The 16,805-nt window shown below is 53.0% G+C and overlaps 1 protein-coding gene across 1 annotated transcript in view; it reads right to left on the bottom strand.

The window, feature by feature from the left end:
* LOC146822541 (NACHT, LRR and PYD domains-containing protein 12-like) overlaps positions 1–16,805 on the bottom strand; it is an 867,568-nt gene that overhangs the window by 146,863 nt on the left and 703,900 nt on the right. The window contains exons 9-11 of the mRNA XM_085613662.1: positions 10,654–10,824; positions 10,407–10,577; positions 10,135–10,305 (exon numbers count right to left, since the gene is read on the bottom strand). Of these exons, the coding sequence (XP_085469788.1) occupies positions 10,135–10,305; positions 10,407–10,577; positions 10,654–10,824 (513 nt within the window). The remainder of the gene's footprint in view (positions 1–10,134; positions 10,306–10,406; positions 10,578–10,653; positions 10,825–16,805) is intronic.

Below are 16,805 nucleotides of genomic sequence, written 5' to 3'. Positions count from 1 at the left end.
CAACTTAAGATTGCTGCCATCCAGTCCTGGCAGCCCCCCGTCAACCAGACCGAGGTCCGCGCCTTCTTGGGGCTCACCGGCTACTACCGGCGGTTCGTGAAGGACTACGGCAGCATCGTGGGGCCCCTTACGGGTCTCACGTCCAAGAACCAACCGAAGCGGATTAACTGGACCCCTGATTGTCAAGCGGCCTTCGAGAAGCTGAAGGCCGCCCTGTGCACCGCCCCTGTGCTCCAGGCCCCCGATTACAGTCGGGAATTCGTGGTACAGACCGACGCCTCCGACCACGGCATCGGAGCCGTCCTTTCTCAGTTAAAGCCCGAAGGTCATGACCAGCCGGTGGCCTTCATCAGTCGACGTCTCCTGGCCCGAGAACAGCGCTGGAGCACCATCGAGAGGGAGGCCTTCGCAGTGGTGTGGGCCCTCAAAAAGCTCCGGCCCTATCTCTTCGGTACCCACTTCCGGGTACAAACCGACCATCGACCCCTGCAGTGGCTGATGCAGATGCGGGGGGAGAACCCAAAACTCTTGCGCTGGTCCATTTCCCTGCAGGGAATGGATTTCACTGTGGAGCACCGACCAGGCCAAGACCACGCCAACGCGGATGGCCTGTCCCGCTTTTTCCGCCTCGACGAAGAGAGTCCCCAAGGAGATGGGTGACTCTCCCCGCCTTCAGCTGGGGGGGACGCATGTTGGACAGGCCACACGAAGGGCTTGCTCCCTCCCCGCATGACAGGGCCCGAGCTCCGGCCCACCAGGCATAACCCACGAAAAGCACCTGTACCCCGTCTCCCGACGGATCTTCTGCCCTCGGACCTCTACTCATCACGGGGCCCAGCCCCACCGGCTCCCCCGGCCGGTTCAAGCCGCCATCTTGGGCCCTGCACCACGAGGCCGCGTGGCCTCGCCCCGACCCTAACCCCGGGCCTGGCCGGCCCCGACATCCCGGCACCACCATCCACCCGGGAGGTGAGCGGACCACTTGGCAGGTCAATGGGAGGACGAAGTGTCAAGAGCTCTTCCCCCGCCAGGTGCCGATCGCCTCCAGCTCCCCCAGGCGCTGGCTCCACCCCCTGCTGGGTGTCTGGACACCTTCATCCCGGGCCCTCCGACCTCCAAGTGCGAGGGTCCGGACATCAAAGGGCGCCTGCCCTATAACTGGGGCAACTCCGGAGCAGGAAGGCAGTTGTATCCTGGAGTCGAGAGACACCGAGAGAACTCAGCCTTGACGGACTACTGGCGCTGCCGTAGCCCGCTCTTGTGAACCATCGTCCTGCCTGCTGGCGCTGCCGCGGCCTTCTACAACATCCATCCTCGTCGGGACCTGCTGGCGCTGCCGCGGCCCGTTGTAACGACCATCCTCACCGGGACCTGCTGGTGCTACCGTGGACCGTGTACCGACCATCTCCACCGGGACCTGCTGGCGCTGCCGCGGCCCGTACCAACTAAACCACCAAGCTCGAGGATTGTGAGCTAGTCATCATCTCATCCAAACTACCTGACTGGTAGACAGACTGTCCCGCTACCCCTTACCCTGCTTTGAGAGACTTGAATCGAGGGGACCCCTGAGTCCAGACCTCCTTGTACCATTCAACCGTACCTTAAGAAGTGCTTATAAAGAACACTGAACCTTATCCGTGTGTGATATCTGTCTGTGGGGGGGGAAGTTACTTGTCTGTACGATCGCTGGAGACGGCTCTCCCCGGAGACCTCTCCTCCTGACCCCGGCCGACCCTCCCGGTCCGTCTATCCTTTCTAACAGTAGGCAACCCGGGGGAAGTACCCAGGACACGAGGCTGTGGCGAGAGCCCTGATTCCAGGCTGAATGGTCACGCGTCCGCGTTACTGCCATACCCACCCAGTGAGTGCATTGCAGCGCGGTCAGCGATAAAATACAGCAAAGCAGTGGACGTGAAGTTAAATGCTGAGGTGCGGCTTGTCTGAACTGAGCTGTGAGCAGCGAAGAGTGCCCGGGTGTGGCACCTGAGACGATCTGACCTGGCACAGCATTGAGTGCCTCGCAGCTTGTGGGTGCCAATTGGAGTAGAGACGGCCTGGGGAGAGGCGACAAATCGCGCCCTTCGCGTGGAGGCGGCTGGCCTGGAGTGATGTACGTACGCAAGCAGTCCTAAGTGCCTCGGAGTGCTGGTGGGGGACTCGAAGGTGTGCCTATCATCGTGTCCGCTGCAAATAAGAAGTGCCGGCGTCTGAGGTGTGACGACGTCGCAAATTGTGTGGGGTGTGATAAATCTGTCCTGAGGCCTTGCGCTCTGCCCCTTGACCTCCAGCTTGTAAAGGCGTCTAAAGAGATCTCTGGCCCTACAATGAGCGGCAAGGGGACTAGGGCGCACCAACAAGGGAAACTCGACAAATATGCTTATGCTAAAGGCGCCCCGTCGCCTTCAGAACACGCCGGTCATGTGGAGGAGGCCTCTGCCGACGCTGCAATGCCTAAAGTGACATTGGAGGATATTATGGCCGCCCTCAATAACGTGCAGACGACGGTGGGGACTATCTCCACAGATATGGCATTCCTCAGAGCGGACTTCCAGAAAATGTCCGCTAGAGTGACGGAAGTTGAGCAAGCTACAGCTACTCTGACGAAAGACTCTAGCTTCTTACTATCAAAAGTGTCGCAACTGGAGGCTGAAAATAAGCGCATGGCAGAGAGGCTCGATGACCAGGAAGGGCGGTCCCGCCGCAACAATGTGCGCATCACGGGCATTCCGGAGAATGAGGGGGGCCCGGCCATGGATCTATTCATGGAAAACCTCATAAAATCTGAACTGCAACCCAGGGGACTCTCTGCCTTCTTCTCTGTGGAGCGGGCGCACAGGGTCCTAAGGTCGGGGCTCCCCCTCGGCCGGTCCTGGCCTGTGTCTTTAACTTCCGAGACAGGGATGCCATTCTTCAGACGGCCCGAGTGGCGCCGCCCCTGTGAATACAGAATTCGTTAGTGTCCTGCTTTCCGGACTATACGGCGGCAGTGTCGGCGCGACGTAGAAGCTTCTTAGAAGTTAAAAAGAAGCTGAGAGCCCGTGAGCTCTCCTACTCCATGATATTTCCGGCCAGGCTTCGAGTGGTGGCGGATGGGAAGACATGGTTTTTCGAACCGCCTGAGGAAGCCCACGAATGGCTTGAGGGGTGGCAGCAGGTGAAAAGCGCAGGACGTTCGGACAAGCGAAGGCGGCCTCCTGGAGGGACGGAGGACCCCACTAACCGTGACTGTAACGTAGAGAATGGGGATCAGCTGCATCGGGAGGCTTAATGAAGAGGCACGATATGTCCACTCCTTCTTAAACGGGGCAGGGTAGAGAGGACTGATTAATGGGTTGAGCGGTGCCCGCTTACTCACGTCACATCATCGGAACATTTGGACGCTCGAATGGGGGAGGTTACTGGTCTTCCTCGGACCTCCCGCTCCTTGCATGGAAGTAATGTGTTGGGGTTTGGGTTCTAAGCACTCTGCTGAGTTGGGGTGGTGGGCAGTTTGGCGTCCATATGGCAGGGAGGCAGGGAGGGGGTTGGGGGGAGATGGGATTGTTTTTACGGGTTTTTCAGCAGTTATGATTCAAACAGAAAGTATTAGTCACAATGCAGTACACACAACAAATATAGAACACATGATGCGCGTTGATACTCTCACGCTGCCAATTACTCTCAGCGCCCAATGCTCTAATGTCTGGTACTAAAGAAGAGGCACCAGTGGCGAGTTCCCTCACTCCGATACCGCTTCTTTCCCTACTCACATGGAATGTGCAGAGCTTGGGAGACAAAATTAAACGCGGTTTGGTCCTACATAGCCTTAAGAGGTGTGCCCCGGCGGTCGTCTTATTGCAGGAAACCCATCTCACTAGCACCACTAGTAAAGCCATGGACCGGTGGGGGTACAAAATGGTGGTACACTCGGAATTTACTTCAGTGTCTAGGGGGGGGTAGGCATACTGGTGTGGAAACAATACCCGCTAATCATACATAAACACAAAACTGACGGGTCAGGAAGATTCGCGACGATAGCCACCCAATGGGAGGGGCGCCCCCTTAACATAGTCTCCGTTTACATCCCACCTGCGTTGCACGCCACAGCGTTACCGGCACTTGGCGAGTTTCTCCTTGACCTGCCTGAGGGAGAACTGATCCTTGGAGGAGATTTTAATGCAGTTATGAATGAGTCACTTGATAGATACCCTATGAGAGTGGGCGGTGCGGGAATGTCCCGTTTTGGTAGCTTTATTGACGCGCTGGGGCTTTCCAACTTGTGGAGGCTAACTCATCCAACAACACAGCAATATACATACTACTCCGGGGTGCATAACAGCCTAACTAGGATAGACTACTTCCTGGGATCAACTGGTAGTCTTAGAAACATAGACAGCATAGAGATCAGACCCAGGGGTGTATCCGACCACTCCCTGTTACTCCTAAAATACACATGTCACCGCCTCGCGCGTCGTCGTATCCCCCATACACCCGGCTATCTCCAGGTCCCCAAGGTCTGCAAGGCAATTAAGCAAACAAGTCTCTACTTTAAAGAAAATGCCCCCTCGGTCGCCTCGCCGACGATTTTGTGGGAGGCATACAAAACAGTCCTCAGAGGACAGGCTACCACTACCATAGCGGCGCACAAACGAGCAAATCAGGCGGAATTGCAGTTGCTCGAACAAGAGCTGCACACAGCAGAGGCTCAGCAGGCCCGTGACCCCACACCTGCGTCCTCCTCTGTCCTGCAAGCTGCACAGGTCAAATATAGGGCACACCTTACGGAGTACACGAGACAGCAGCTTCTTGCCACGCGGCACAAAATATACGACCTTGGGGATAGGACTGGGAAGCTCCTGGCATTGCTTGATAGGCGGGATAAGGGAGCCAGATGGATAGTGCACCTTAACTCTGAGGTTGGCCAGATAATAACGGAACCACGCGCGATAGTGCATGTTTTAGCGCGCCCCTTCTGCACAGTCTAGTCTTCCACCTCCTCCATGACAGTGGAGGAAGCGCGGATATACGTGAAAGATTTAGAAATGCCTCAGCTCACCCCGGAGGCGGTGAGCGCCCTGGAAGCCGACATCACAGCAGAAGAGATACAAATAGCAATTGGAGCACTGCAATCGGGTAAAGCGACGGGACCGAACGGCATACCAATTGAACTCTATAAGCGAACAGCCGGGACTGTCGCCCCCTACTTGCTTCACATGTTCACAGACAGTCTCCGTGTGGGCGAGCTTCCGCAAGATCAACGAACAGCCACCATAGTGGCTATACTGAAGCCCGGCAAACCTGCTTCTGAGTGTGCCTCCTACCGTCCTATCTCACTGCTGAACGCGGAGGCAAAGATCCTTGAGAAACTCTTGGCGTCTCGATTAACGCCACACTTGTCTAAAGTCGTGCACCCGGATCAGTCCGGCTTTATGCCCGGCAGAAGCACAGCCCTCAATTTGAAGCGCTTGCATGGCGTGCTGGCACAAGCGGAGCAAATACAGGAACCAGCGGTGCTGCTCTCGTTGGATGCGCGAATGGCGTTCGATATGGTCGAATGGCCTTTCTTGTTCGCAGTATTACAGCACTTGGGCTTTGGACCCAAATTTTGCGCCTGGGTCCGGCTCCTCTACACTAAACCACTGGCCCACATCGCCGTTAACAGGCATTTATCTGAAGATTTTCCCCTGACACGGGGCACCCGCCAGGGATGCCCCCTGTCGCCCCTACTATTCGCGCTGGTGCTGGAGCCCCTGGCAGCATGGATACGCTGGGAGCTCATGATACGGGGGCTTCAATGGTCAAACGACTGGGAAGACCGCGTCTCCCTTTATGCTGAGGATGTGCTGCTCTATCTGTCGTCCCCGCGACGCTCAATACTAACTTTACTCAACATCTGCGAGATTTTCGGGAGAGCATCAGGATACACCATAAATTGGTCAAAATCGATCATGTACGTGCTGCGTGGCCCCAGTCCGCGGCTCCCAGCGGACTGCCCACTCCAAATAGCAGAGGGGTCATTTAAATATCTGGGGATTCACGCCACAGCAAACTCAGCAGACTTCCTAAAGCAGAATTTGCAACCCCCATTGGACCGCCTCAAGCGAGACGTGCGCCACTGGGGTGCACTGCCACTAACGCTACTGGGGAAAGCTGCCCTATTTAAAATGATGCCCCTACCCCGATTTGTGTATGTATTAGAAAATACGCCATGTCGCATACCGCCGGAATACTTCCGCGCAATTGAGGCGCAGGTAACTAGCCTTTTTTGGGGTGGCAGACCGCCGCGAATAGCACAGGCCAAGTTAACTCGCAGTTGGTATGACGGAGGGATAGCGCTTCCTAATATCCACCTCTACTACTGGGCGGCACAGCTAAAAGTAGTTAATCAATGGCTTCATGCTCCGCGGGTAGACCCTGCATTTAGGGCAGATAGGGACATATTGGGCGAGAGAGGTATGTTGGCACACTTGTATGACGGAACTCTGGCTCCAGCGCTCATCGGTCCACTTCGGCAGACCGTCGCCATCTGGCACGAGGCACAAGCCAAGCTAGGGTGGCGCGGGGTCTTGACCCAACTCACGCCGTTGTGGGATACAAAACAACTCGGAAAACTTAGAGGCAGCAAGGGCTTTAATAATTGGGATAATATCGGGATCTCCACGGTAGGCGACATGTGGCACAAGGGTGAAATAATTACATTCGCGTGTCTTCAGCAGCAGTACGAGCTGGCGCCCTCGGAGTGGTTCTGATATACACAAATCAAACATGCCTTGCTGTCAAGGCTAAAAACTGACACGACAATACCAGAGGCATCGCCCTTGGAGGACAGATTGTTGACGGACTACATGCCCAAAAGGTCCATGTCGCTCACATACCGCAAGCTGGTAAACAACCTATCAGACCCGACGGGTCCTCTCCGAGAGAAATGGTCCCGTGATGTAGGTGAATTTGACGAACCGGAGTGGCGTGAGGCGCTGGCTTCACCGAGAGAGGCGGGCATACCCTCAAGACTCCGACTAGTACAGCTCCGCATTCTGCACAGCTCCTACTACACCAGACACACCCTGCACAACATAAGTAGCACAGCGCACCCGTTCTGCTTGCGTGGCTGCGGGGAGGTGGGCAATTTTTTTCACACCATATGGGACTGCTCTGTCATTAAAGAGTACTGGAGGCAGGTGATGCGGACAATGTCGCAGGCGGGGGGAGTGTCACTGGTGCCGGAGCCTAGGCGCTGCCTGCTGAATATATGGGAACCTAACGATCTCACGCGGCAGGCACAGGGGTGGACTACGCTGGGTATCATGGTAGCCAAGCGCAACATAGCCCAAAAATGGAGTGAGGGAGTCACCAAAGTTAACCGCATGGGGAAAGGACATGGACGAGGCTATTGTCGTAAATAAAATATTACGCTCTCAGAATTTTTAGTATATAAATAAGATCATGCATAAAGCAAGAGGCTGAGTCTGTGGTATCAGGTTCATAAAGGGCTTTATTCCAATAACTCGAGTCAAAGGGAGAATATTACCATCACCACAAAGGATCTGGAAAGGGACTCAAAAGTATTCTCAATATTCTCAAAACATTATTCACAGAGTACAGTATATATACATCTCTCAATTGTACGTAAGCAAAAGAGCAAGAGAGAATGAGATAAGAGCATGTGGGCGTGTAAGTAGGCGTGAAGGTGGGCGTCCATGTGGGCGTCCACTTGATGATAATGGGTAATTTGTCATGTGTGGGTGGATACCTGGAGGGGGTTGCGTGATCAGCTGGAATTGTACTGGAACTTTGCCTTACTTGTGCTCAACTCGAGCATGACGTGTAACTGACGTGGGGAGGGTTGCTATGCAACCGGACAAGTCTGGAAGTGAGGCCTTCAGTGAGTGAGGCCTTCAGTGTCAGAACGACCAGCACATCTTGTATTATCTGATATCCGATGTCTGGAGCAGGGACTGATTTGTGACATAGGTTGCTCATCACCAAGAGCCGATGTGGCATCTATTTCTTCATTTACTTCATTTACTGCAGAAGTCTTGCACGGGGGCTATGGGCTTTTCACTGACGTGAGCTTTGTAATCACACAAAAAGAGACAGAAAGGCTAGGCTTTCTCCTTTGCAGATGGGTCATGTTTAAATTCCTCCTTCTCCAGGCAGGAATGTATTTCTCGAGGAGCGGATAACCGTGCTCAATACTGTCTCGGCACCTCGGTCGGGGCCCCTTTGGCTGAGGCCCAAGTGTGCAAGGCCAAGGATACGTAGCTGCAGCTTTCAGAGCGTTCTGAGGCATGAAACCTCTTTTCGGCTCTGGCTGAGCCATAAACATGGGCTTCATGAAAATGCAGGAAAACATGATGAAAAACGTGTAGGCCTCAATACAGATTTGTCGTTTCTCTCATGGGAGACTGGATGATGGCAGGCCACGTTATAGCATAAGCATCATGATAGAAAGGCCATGGAGGGGAAATACATAGGTTACATGTATGTGCACATAAGCGTTGGGGGGGGCACATGGGGACACATAGGCCTCATAGATTTTTATTTTCCTCATTATGCTCGCTGAAAGATCGGCCTTTATTAGGCGAGGTTGCCCTCGTAAATGGAGTAAAGTATGGGGGGCCTGGAATAAATTCAGAGGGGGCATCTGTGACCCGCCTTCTGATCAAGATAGCGATACCTCAGACTCGGACTGATGGGGGGAATCCCTGAGGTGTGAAGAACCAGAACCTTTTGGACCTGGCGGCGCAGGGTACGCCCTCTGTCTCCGGAGTTCACCTGCTTCGCTACACAGAGACACGGGACACTCTGTCGGCGTTAGAAGATTGGATTTATTTAGCTGCAGCTAGTACAGTTATCCTAGAAGTACACAAAGTAGGTTCTCAGGAGACTGCCACTTCACTCTGTGGCGCATCAGATTAAATACTATACAATACATAATTATTAACGAGATACACTCCCAAAGCATATAAGGAAAGAGCCAATAGGGAAAGTTGAAAAACAAAGCGGAACCAATAAGAAAGGTTCGAAAACAGAAATATCAGATGACTCGAAGAGACCTCTCCTCCAACTGTGTTCGTCAACCCACCCCCGAACTAATTCATTAACAGATTATAACTAACTTGCAGGTGGTGAGATAGGTTTGTGTGTATTAGAGGACAGTCGTGACATGAGAGAATGCTAGCAGGAGACAGTGAAGGCCAGTTGATAAGATATGATCAGGAAAGACTAGTGTGGGCCTACAGATAGTTGAAACAGGGATTAGGAAAGCCAGACAAGGATTAGTGTACTCGGCTAGTTCTAACACCAGCTTCGCAAATAAAGGCCGAGGACGTATTTTGACACCGGGCTACAGGAAAAGCAGAATAGACTTCGTTCACCGTGCTGCCTGAGTGATGGCAACACAAAATGGCGGCGGGTCACAAAATGGCGGGCCGATTCGATCGTGATCGAAAATCGAAGTTCCTCAGGTGCGGATAAGGAAGGGTGGATGCTGGAAGATGTGTGATTATGAGAAAACGTTGTCTGAGGGATTATCACTAATAGTCTACAATGTAATGCTCTATATTGTGGAAAACTGTAAATCCAGCTACTATTCTGTACTGCTACTAATAATAATAAATAAAAAATAAAAAAATGTAAATAAAATCAATAAATGAACGTGGGGACTGGTTTGTATACTCAGGGGTAACCCGCACAGCCTTAGTTTACTAAGAGTTCCTACACTTTCAGTCCTAATGTTGTTGGAACGCACAGCAGCATTCATTGCTAGTTTTACAATGTTTGGTCGATAGTTTTGGCAGTAATATTCCATCTTGGGGTACATTCACGCACAACGACCCCCCATCCCCCCATTGCCAGCCGCCCCTGCAACCAATAATAGACGCAGCTGGATGGGACACCACATAACCCTCAGAAAATGAAACTTATGCAGCAGGAAGGAGACTTCCTGAAATCAGCATCCTCTGGGGGCATTCTCCTACTCCGTGCACTCGGGGGCTGATGGCGCCTCTAACAGGCTTCTGGGAACTGACTGACCTTAAATCCGCATGTGAGACAAACACATTTAGGAGAGATGCTGTACTGATGGTCAAATACAGAGGAAAATAACAAATGCAGATGAGACAGAAAAGCCTCCCCCCACTCTCTGCTCCTTACCAGATCTTCTGCAGCCGGGAGTCCGGGTGCTTCAGGGCCTCACAGATCAGGGTCGCACCAGCGTCACCCAGTGCATTGCCCCACAAGTCCAGGTCCAGCAACGAGCGGTTGGAGCGAAGGGCGGCGGCCAGAGCTGCGCAGGAAGCACCGGTTATCCCACAGTGACGGAGGCTAAGAAGGTGCGAAAAAGAGAGAGAGAGGGGATTGAAACATTAACAATTCTAAGGATAGAGAAAAGCCACGCCTCCGCCCCCCTCCCCACTGCTCCTTACCGGATGTTCCACAGCCGGGTGTCCGGGTGCTTCAGGGCCTCACAGATCAGGGCCGCACCAGCGTCACAAAGTGGATTGCTACTCAAGTCCAGGTCCAGCAAAGAGCGGCTGGAGCCAAGAGCGGCGGCCAGAGTTGCACAGGCAGCACCGGTTATCCCACACCAAGAGAGGCTAAGAAGGGGCGAGAAAGTTAAAACATTAACAAATCTACTGATAGAGAAAAGCCCCCCCCCCTTCTGCTCCTTACCCGATCTTCCGCAGCCGGGTGTCTGGGTCGTTCAGGACATCACAGATCAGGGTCGCATCAGCATCACCCACGACATTGCGACTCAAGTCCAGTTCCAGCAAAGAGCGGTTGGAGCGAAGGGCAGCGGTCAGAGCTGCGCAGTTATCACCGGATATCCGACAGCGAAAGAGTCTAAGAAGGGGCGAGAAAGAGGGGATTAAAACATGATCAATTCTAAGGATTTATTGCTGAAAGTACTAAAAACAAGGTATAAATAATCTGAACAGCAGCTGCCCCGGTCATGGACTGGTTCTGGTCTCGGGGAGGCACGAGTAGGCATGGGCTCTTTTCATCAGCGGCACTCTACTCCCACTGTCCTTCATCCCACTCTCTGCTCTCCCCCTCCCTTCCTCTCACTGTCCTTCATCCCACTCTCTGCTCTCCCCCTCCCTTCCTCTCACTGTCCTTCATCCCACTCTCTGCTCTCCCCCTCCCTTCCTCTCACTGTCCTTCATCCCACTCTCTGCTCTCCCCCTCCCTTCCTCTCACTGTCCTTCGCCCCACTCTTTCTGCTCTCCCCCTCCCTTCCTCTCACTGTCCTTCGTCCCACTCTCTGCTCTCCCCCTCCCTTCCTCTCACTGTCCTTCATCCCACTCTCTGCTCTCCCCATCGCTTCCTCTCACAGTCCTTCATCCCACTCTCTCTGCTCTCCCCCTCCCTTCCTCTCACTGTCCTTCATCCCACTCTCTCTGCTCTCCCCCTCCCTTCCTCTCACTGTCCTTCACCCCACTCTCTCTGCTCTCCCCCTCCCTTCCTCTCACTGTCATTCATCCCACTCTCTGCTCTCCCCCATCCCTTCCTCTCACTGTCCTTTATCCCACTCTCTCTGCTCTCCCCCTCCTTTCCTCTCACTGTCCTTCATCCCACTCCCTCTGCTCTCCCCCTCCCTTCCTCTCACTGTCCTTCATCCCACTCTCTGCTCTCCCCCATCGCTTCCTCTCACTGTCCTTCATCCCACTCTCTCTGCTCTCCCCCTCCTTTCCTCTCACTGTCCTTCATCCCACTCCCTCTGCTCTCCCCCTCCCTTCCTCTCACTGTCCTTCATCCCACTCTCTGCTCTCCCCCTACCTTCCTCTCACTGTCCTTCATCCCACTCTTTGCTCTCCCCCTCCCTTCCTCTCACTGTCCTTCATCCCACTCTCTGCTCTCCCCCTCCCTTCCTCTCAATGTCCTTCATCCCACTCTCTGCTCTCCCCTCCCTTCCTCTAACAGTCCTTCATCCCACTCTGTCCTCTCCCCTCCCTTCCTCTCACTGTCCTTCATCCCACTCTGTGCTCTCTCCCTCCCTTCCTCTCACTGTCCTTCATCCCACTCTCTGCTCTCCCCCTCCCATCCTCTCACTGTCCTTCATCCCACTCTCTCTGCTCTCCCCTCCCTTCCTCTCACTGTCCTTCATCCCACTCTCTGCTCTCCCCCTCCCTTCCTCTCACTGTCCTTCATCCCACTCTCTCTGCTCTCCCCTCCCTTCCTCTCACTGTCCTTCATCCCACTCTCTGCTCTCCCCATCCCTTCCTTCCACTGTCCTTCATCCCACTCTCTGCTCTCCCCCTCCCTTCCTCTCACTGTCCTTCATCCCACTCTCTGCTCTCCCCCTCCCTTCCTCTCACTGTCCTTCATCCCACTCTCTCTGCTCTCCCCTCCCTTCCTCTCACTGTCCTTCATCCCACTCTCTGCTCTCCCCATCCCTTCCTTCCACTGTCCTTCATCCCACTCTCTGCTCTCCCCATCCCTTCCTCTCACTGTCCTTCATCCCACTCTCTCTGCTCTCCCCATCCCTTCCTCTCACTGTCCTTCATCCCACTCTCTCTGCTCTCCCCCTCCCTTCCTCTCACTGTCCTTCATCCCACTCTCTGCTCTCCCCCTCCCTTCCTCTCACTGTCCTTCATCCCACTCTCTGCTCTCCCCCTCCCTTCCTCTCACTGTCCTTCATCCCACTCTCTGCTCTCCCCCTCCCTTCCTCTCACTGTCCTTCATCCCACTCTCTGCTCTCTCTCCTCCCTTCCTCTCACGGTCCTTCATCCCACTCTTTGCTGTCGCCTCCCTTCCTTCCACTGTCCTTCATCCCACTCTCTGCTCTCCCCCTCCCTTCCAGCCAGTCCCAGAGCACACACACTCCCCTGCGGAAGAGAAACACTCCACTGTCTCATGTGCCGAGGAGCACAGCATGTGCACTGGGGAGACACTGTTACTTCATGGGTCAGCTGCACACGTCACTTCCTGTTTGCAGACAGACAGGCGCAGGCCATGTGCTCTGCATTCCTGCGCTGGGGAGAGACTGTTACTTCATGGCTCAGCTGCCTACGTCACTTCCTGTTTGCTCACAGCCAGGCGCAGGCCATGTGCTCTGCAGCACTTCTCAGTCGAGATCAGATGCCACAATGCACATCCCAAAAACAATATCAAAAGCAAGTTTGAAAGTGCCCTAGGCTTGTTTATTTTGAAATAAAAGTGGGATGTGTCTTTGATTTACTATTCCTGCTTTATGTCCTCTCGCTCCAGATGGCACTGAAGTGCCCTGCGGTAAGTCCCAGCCCATAAGGACGCGCAGCTCGGACTTGAGACTAATATTACTGTTGTGTCAGAGTTTGCTGTTTGTTGCCTTTTTACTGCTTTGTGCCTTCTGGGGTTTGTCTAGGACTTCAGGAGCAATATCTGGAAGCCTTTTATCAGGAATCTTGCCCTATTTCAGCTCCTTCGCAGGGAGGGCCCGTATTTAATTAGAACACGAAGCCGCAAAGCCTGTGCACATGAGGGCATTGGGAAGCCAGGCTGTGGCCATGCCGCCCACGTGATGGAGGGAGATACCAATTCCATGAGGTTCCACAGCCGATTTTTACATTTTTCTATGTACTTCTAGAATCAGTCTTGCATTTGCGAGAGTTTAAGCTATCACTATTGTAAATGACAATTTCTTTTGTTTATGTCTTAAAACCCAAAACATAAAAAAGAGGCATTGTCATTTACAATGCCAATAGCTCAAACTCACGTAAATGCGAGCCCTATTGCATTGCAAATGCTTGTTCTATGTACTTCTAGAATGTGAATGCTTACTTTTAGAATTAATTCTGTGCACAGCAGCAAATCTGAAATGTATCGCAGCCCAGTTTAGGTGTGCGATTCCTTCCACCTTCTCCCCCCCCCCCCCCTCCCCCCCCCCCCCCAACAAGTCTGTATTGGTACAGGCCAGGGAGGCAGCTATTATAAGCATTTGTTGTACTTGCTGTGTTTGTTTTCTCACCAAACCCTGATGACACATCGAACTGCACGTGGTAGACTCCCCATCTTTAACAGGAGGTCTACCTACTTTGAACGCACCATGATTTTAGGATGATGCATAAAAAACAAGGTCAAATCCCAAAAGCAGTGGTAACAAGCATTTGCAAAGCGAGATTTTGACCTATTGGCATTGTAAATGAGAATGCATTTATTTGTGTGTTTAAAAAACACCTGCAAAATAAAAGGTATTGTCATTTACAATACCAATAGGTCAACGTTTCTAAAATGCGAGACCTATTGCATTGCAAATGCTTGTTAATTCCTGGAGCTTCACACGATCTCTTGATATTGGACTAAACTCCCTTGTGCTGCTAGGGGAGTTGGTGGGCTCGTCCAGAAAAATCACTGAGCGTTGGATTGTCAATCCCCAGCTGAGGAGGTGCTTATTGAATTATCCAGCGCGGTGAGCGCGGTGCCGTTTACCCACTTTTACTTTAGGACAAAACGTGTGTTGGTCTCTTTGCTTCTCCAGACGGGAGGAGCGTTTGTACGCTCTGCTCCCTCATCAGTGCGTGTGGAGAGTGTTATTAGAGGCACAGAGGTGGAGAGAGCTCCTGGTGCAAGTCGCACTCCGACCTGGCAGCGCAGTGCAAGTCTGCTTCCAGCGCTTGCGGAGCACTGCGGGGTTCCCTGTGTTGTTGGCATTAGGAGGGGGGAGTGACTGAGGAAAAAGTGCCATCCCCGTCTCTTCACCATGGCGACATGTGAACGCTGAACAAAAGACGCGTCCAGAGGAGAAGCGCTGGCCGCCCTGTGTAAACCCCCTCGAGGAGCCCCACAGCTGGCCTGGAGGGTTGGCTTCAAGCAGCAAGTCAAGGATTCCCTTAAGCGGCCCACCCTGGTTCCTCTGGCAGGTGGGACCATGACTCAGAGGACTTACAAATTCAGTGTTGCTAGATTGGGCTATGTCCCACACAAATAGGTGAAATTTTTCCCATTTGTGCAGGGAAAACCCATACCTGGCGGGGTGCTACTTTTTGGGTGGATATTAGCCCACTGTACGCAAAATACTGGCTGGAAGGGGCGGCACCGACCACGACGAGTTTGTGGCGGGCACCTACCAGAGAGGTGCATCTCTGTTGGCAAGGTCCATTGGCGAATGAGCTCGCAGTGCGCTGACATTGGTGACTATGATTGGAGGAGGACCCCGACCAGGCCAGCCTGTGCACACTGCGAGCATGAGTGACGCACATGACCCGACCCGTGATGAGCATGATTGTCGACAAATGACCAGCAGCTCCCACCCACACACACACACGTGAGGCAGCTGCACGTATAAAATGTAAGTATAAGCGCGTCTGCTGCCAGTTGCACATGTGCAGCGATGTGTACCCACCCTAACTTAGTAGTGTGTGGAGCGGGCTGCGGTACCGTATATGTGGGTCCCCAGGGCGGGTGGCGGATGGACTGACTGACTGACTGGAGGACACGAGTCTCATTTTTGCAGTCGAGGAACAGACTGTAATTGGCCACAGACAGTAGCAGGCAGACTTGCTCCTCTCTGGTCTGATGCCGGTGAGGTGAATGAATTACTGCTTGCTACGAGTCAGTCGACACACACAGTCCAATGTCCTCCTGTCCTTATAATGTACTCTCCGAGTGAGTCCCGCTCTGAGTGCCACGACCGGGCGGAGTCTCACTCACTCGCTCACTCACTGCACGGTCACGGAGTGTGCAGTTAGTAGTCACGCACGCTCACCCCACCCACGCGGAGTCGGGCTCGGAGACGGCGTGCACTGGCCCTGACCTGGGCTGGCTGGCCTGTGTGCTGCTGTGGGCCCGTGGGCACGGTCCGGCCCCAGCCTTCCCTGGCCTTGAGTGTAGCTGCCTTCTTCAGCTTGAGGACGCCAGGACGGTTGGCTGAGTGGACTCGAGACCCACCACTGCTGGTAGAAGCACGCCCCCTGCCCTAATCTAAGTAAGTGACATTTAATTTTTACCTCTCCATCCAGGCTACCTATACAGCAGCAGAGGAACTGGTCTAGGTTGAAATCTTTGCTACAGAGGGTGTGTGTTCACTGACCCAGGCGTCGTTCCTGGCCGGGTGAATGTGCATCCATCCTCATTTGTTCAAATAACTTCAGGGTGGCTGTTTAAGGTATCTCTCTGGTCTGGTCCCATTTTCGAGATGGATAATGGGTTTAAGTTGGAAGGACACCACATGTGAAGTTACCCGATGGCGAGGGGCAGGCCTGTGGAATGCATGTGTGGATGTGAAAGCATGGAACTGCCTTCCCTATGTGTTTTTGAGTGCCTTTTTCCTTGGAACGCGGTGTGTTAATTTTGCCAACTCATTAAAGGGAAAAATATGCACATTGTATTTTTTTACTCTTGAAATTAATGGTTGGTAGCTTTTGGAAAAAGTTGTCAAAGCAGGTTTCGTGTTTGGGTAAAATTATTCCTTCCTAAAATGGAAGGCATTGAAGTTATGGAGTTTCTTACAGCTTTAGCACATGGGGGGAATAACCTCGTTAGTCAGGATGCAAGTGACATCATAGCGTATGCCGTCACAGCCCATGATATCACAATGTGTGGCATCACAGTAAGTGACGTCACGCGAAGTAACATCAGATAAGATCCCACACACTTGTTTTTATTGGGTATATCATGAGTGCATTAAGCACATTATGAGATTTAACAAATTGTGCTTTGGGCTTCTGCTGCAAAAGTGGCACAATCCCAATGCAAAATGTGGGCCTCAACAAATTGTACTAAAGTTGTTTTTAAAACCCCGCCATAAAGAAATTGGCAACGAGGAGAAGCATGGTAGTACACCTGTTATGCTTAATTGGTTGCAAAGTCTGCTCTTTCTAATATTTTATGGGGTTAAGACATGT

This window comes from Triturus cristatus, chromosome 6 (assembly GCF_964204655.1).
Source record: "Triturus cristatus chromosome 6, aTriCri1.1, whole genome shotgun sequence".
In the NCBI taxonomy this organism is placed as follows: Eukaryota; Metazoa; Chordata; class Amphibia; order Caudata; family Salamandridae; genus Triturus; species Triturus cristatus.
This window is presented reverse-complemented; position numbering and strand designations above follow the sequence as displayed.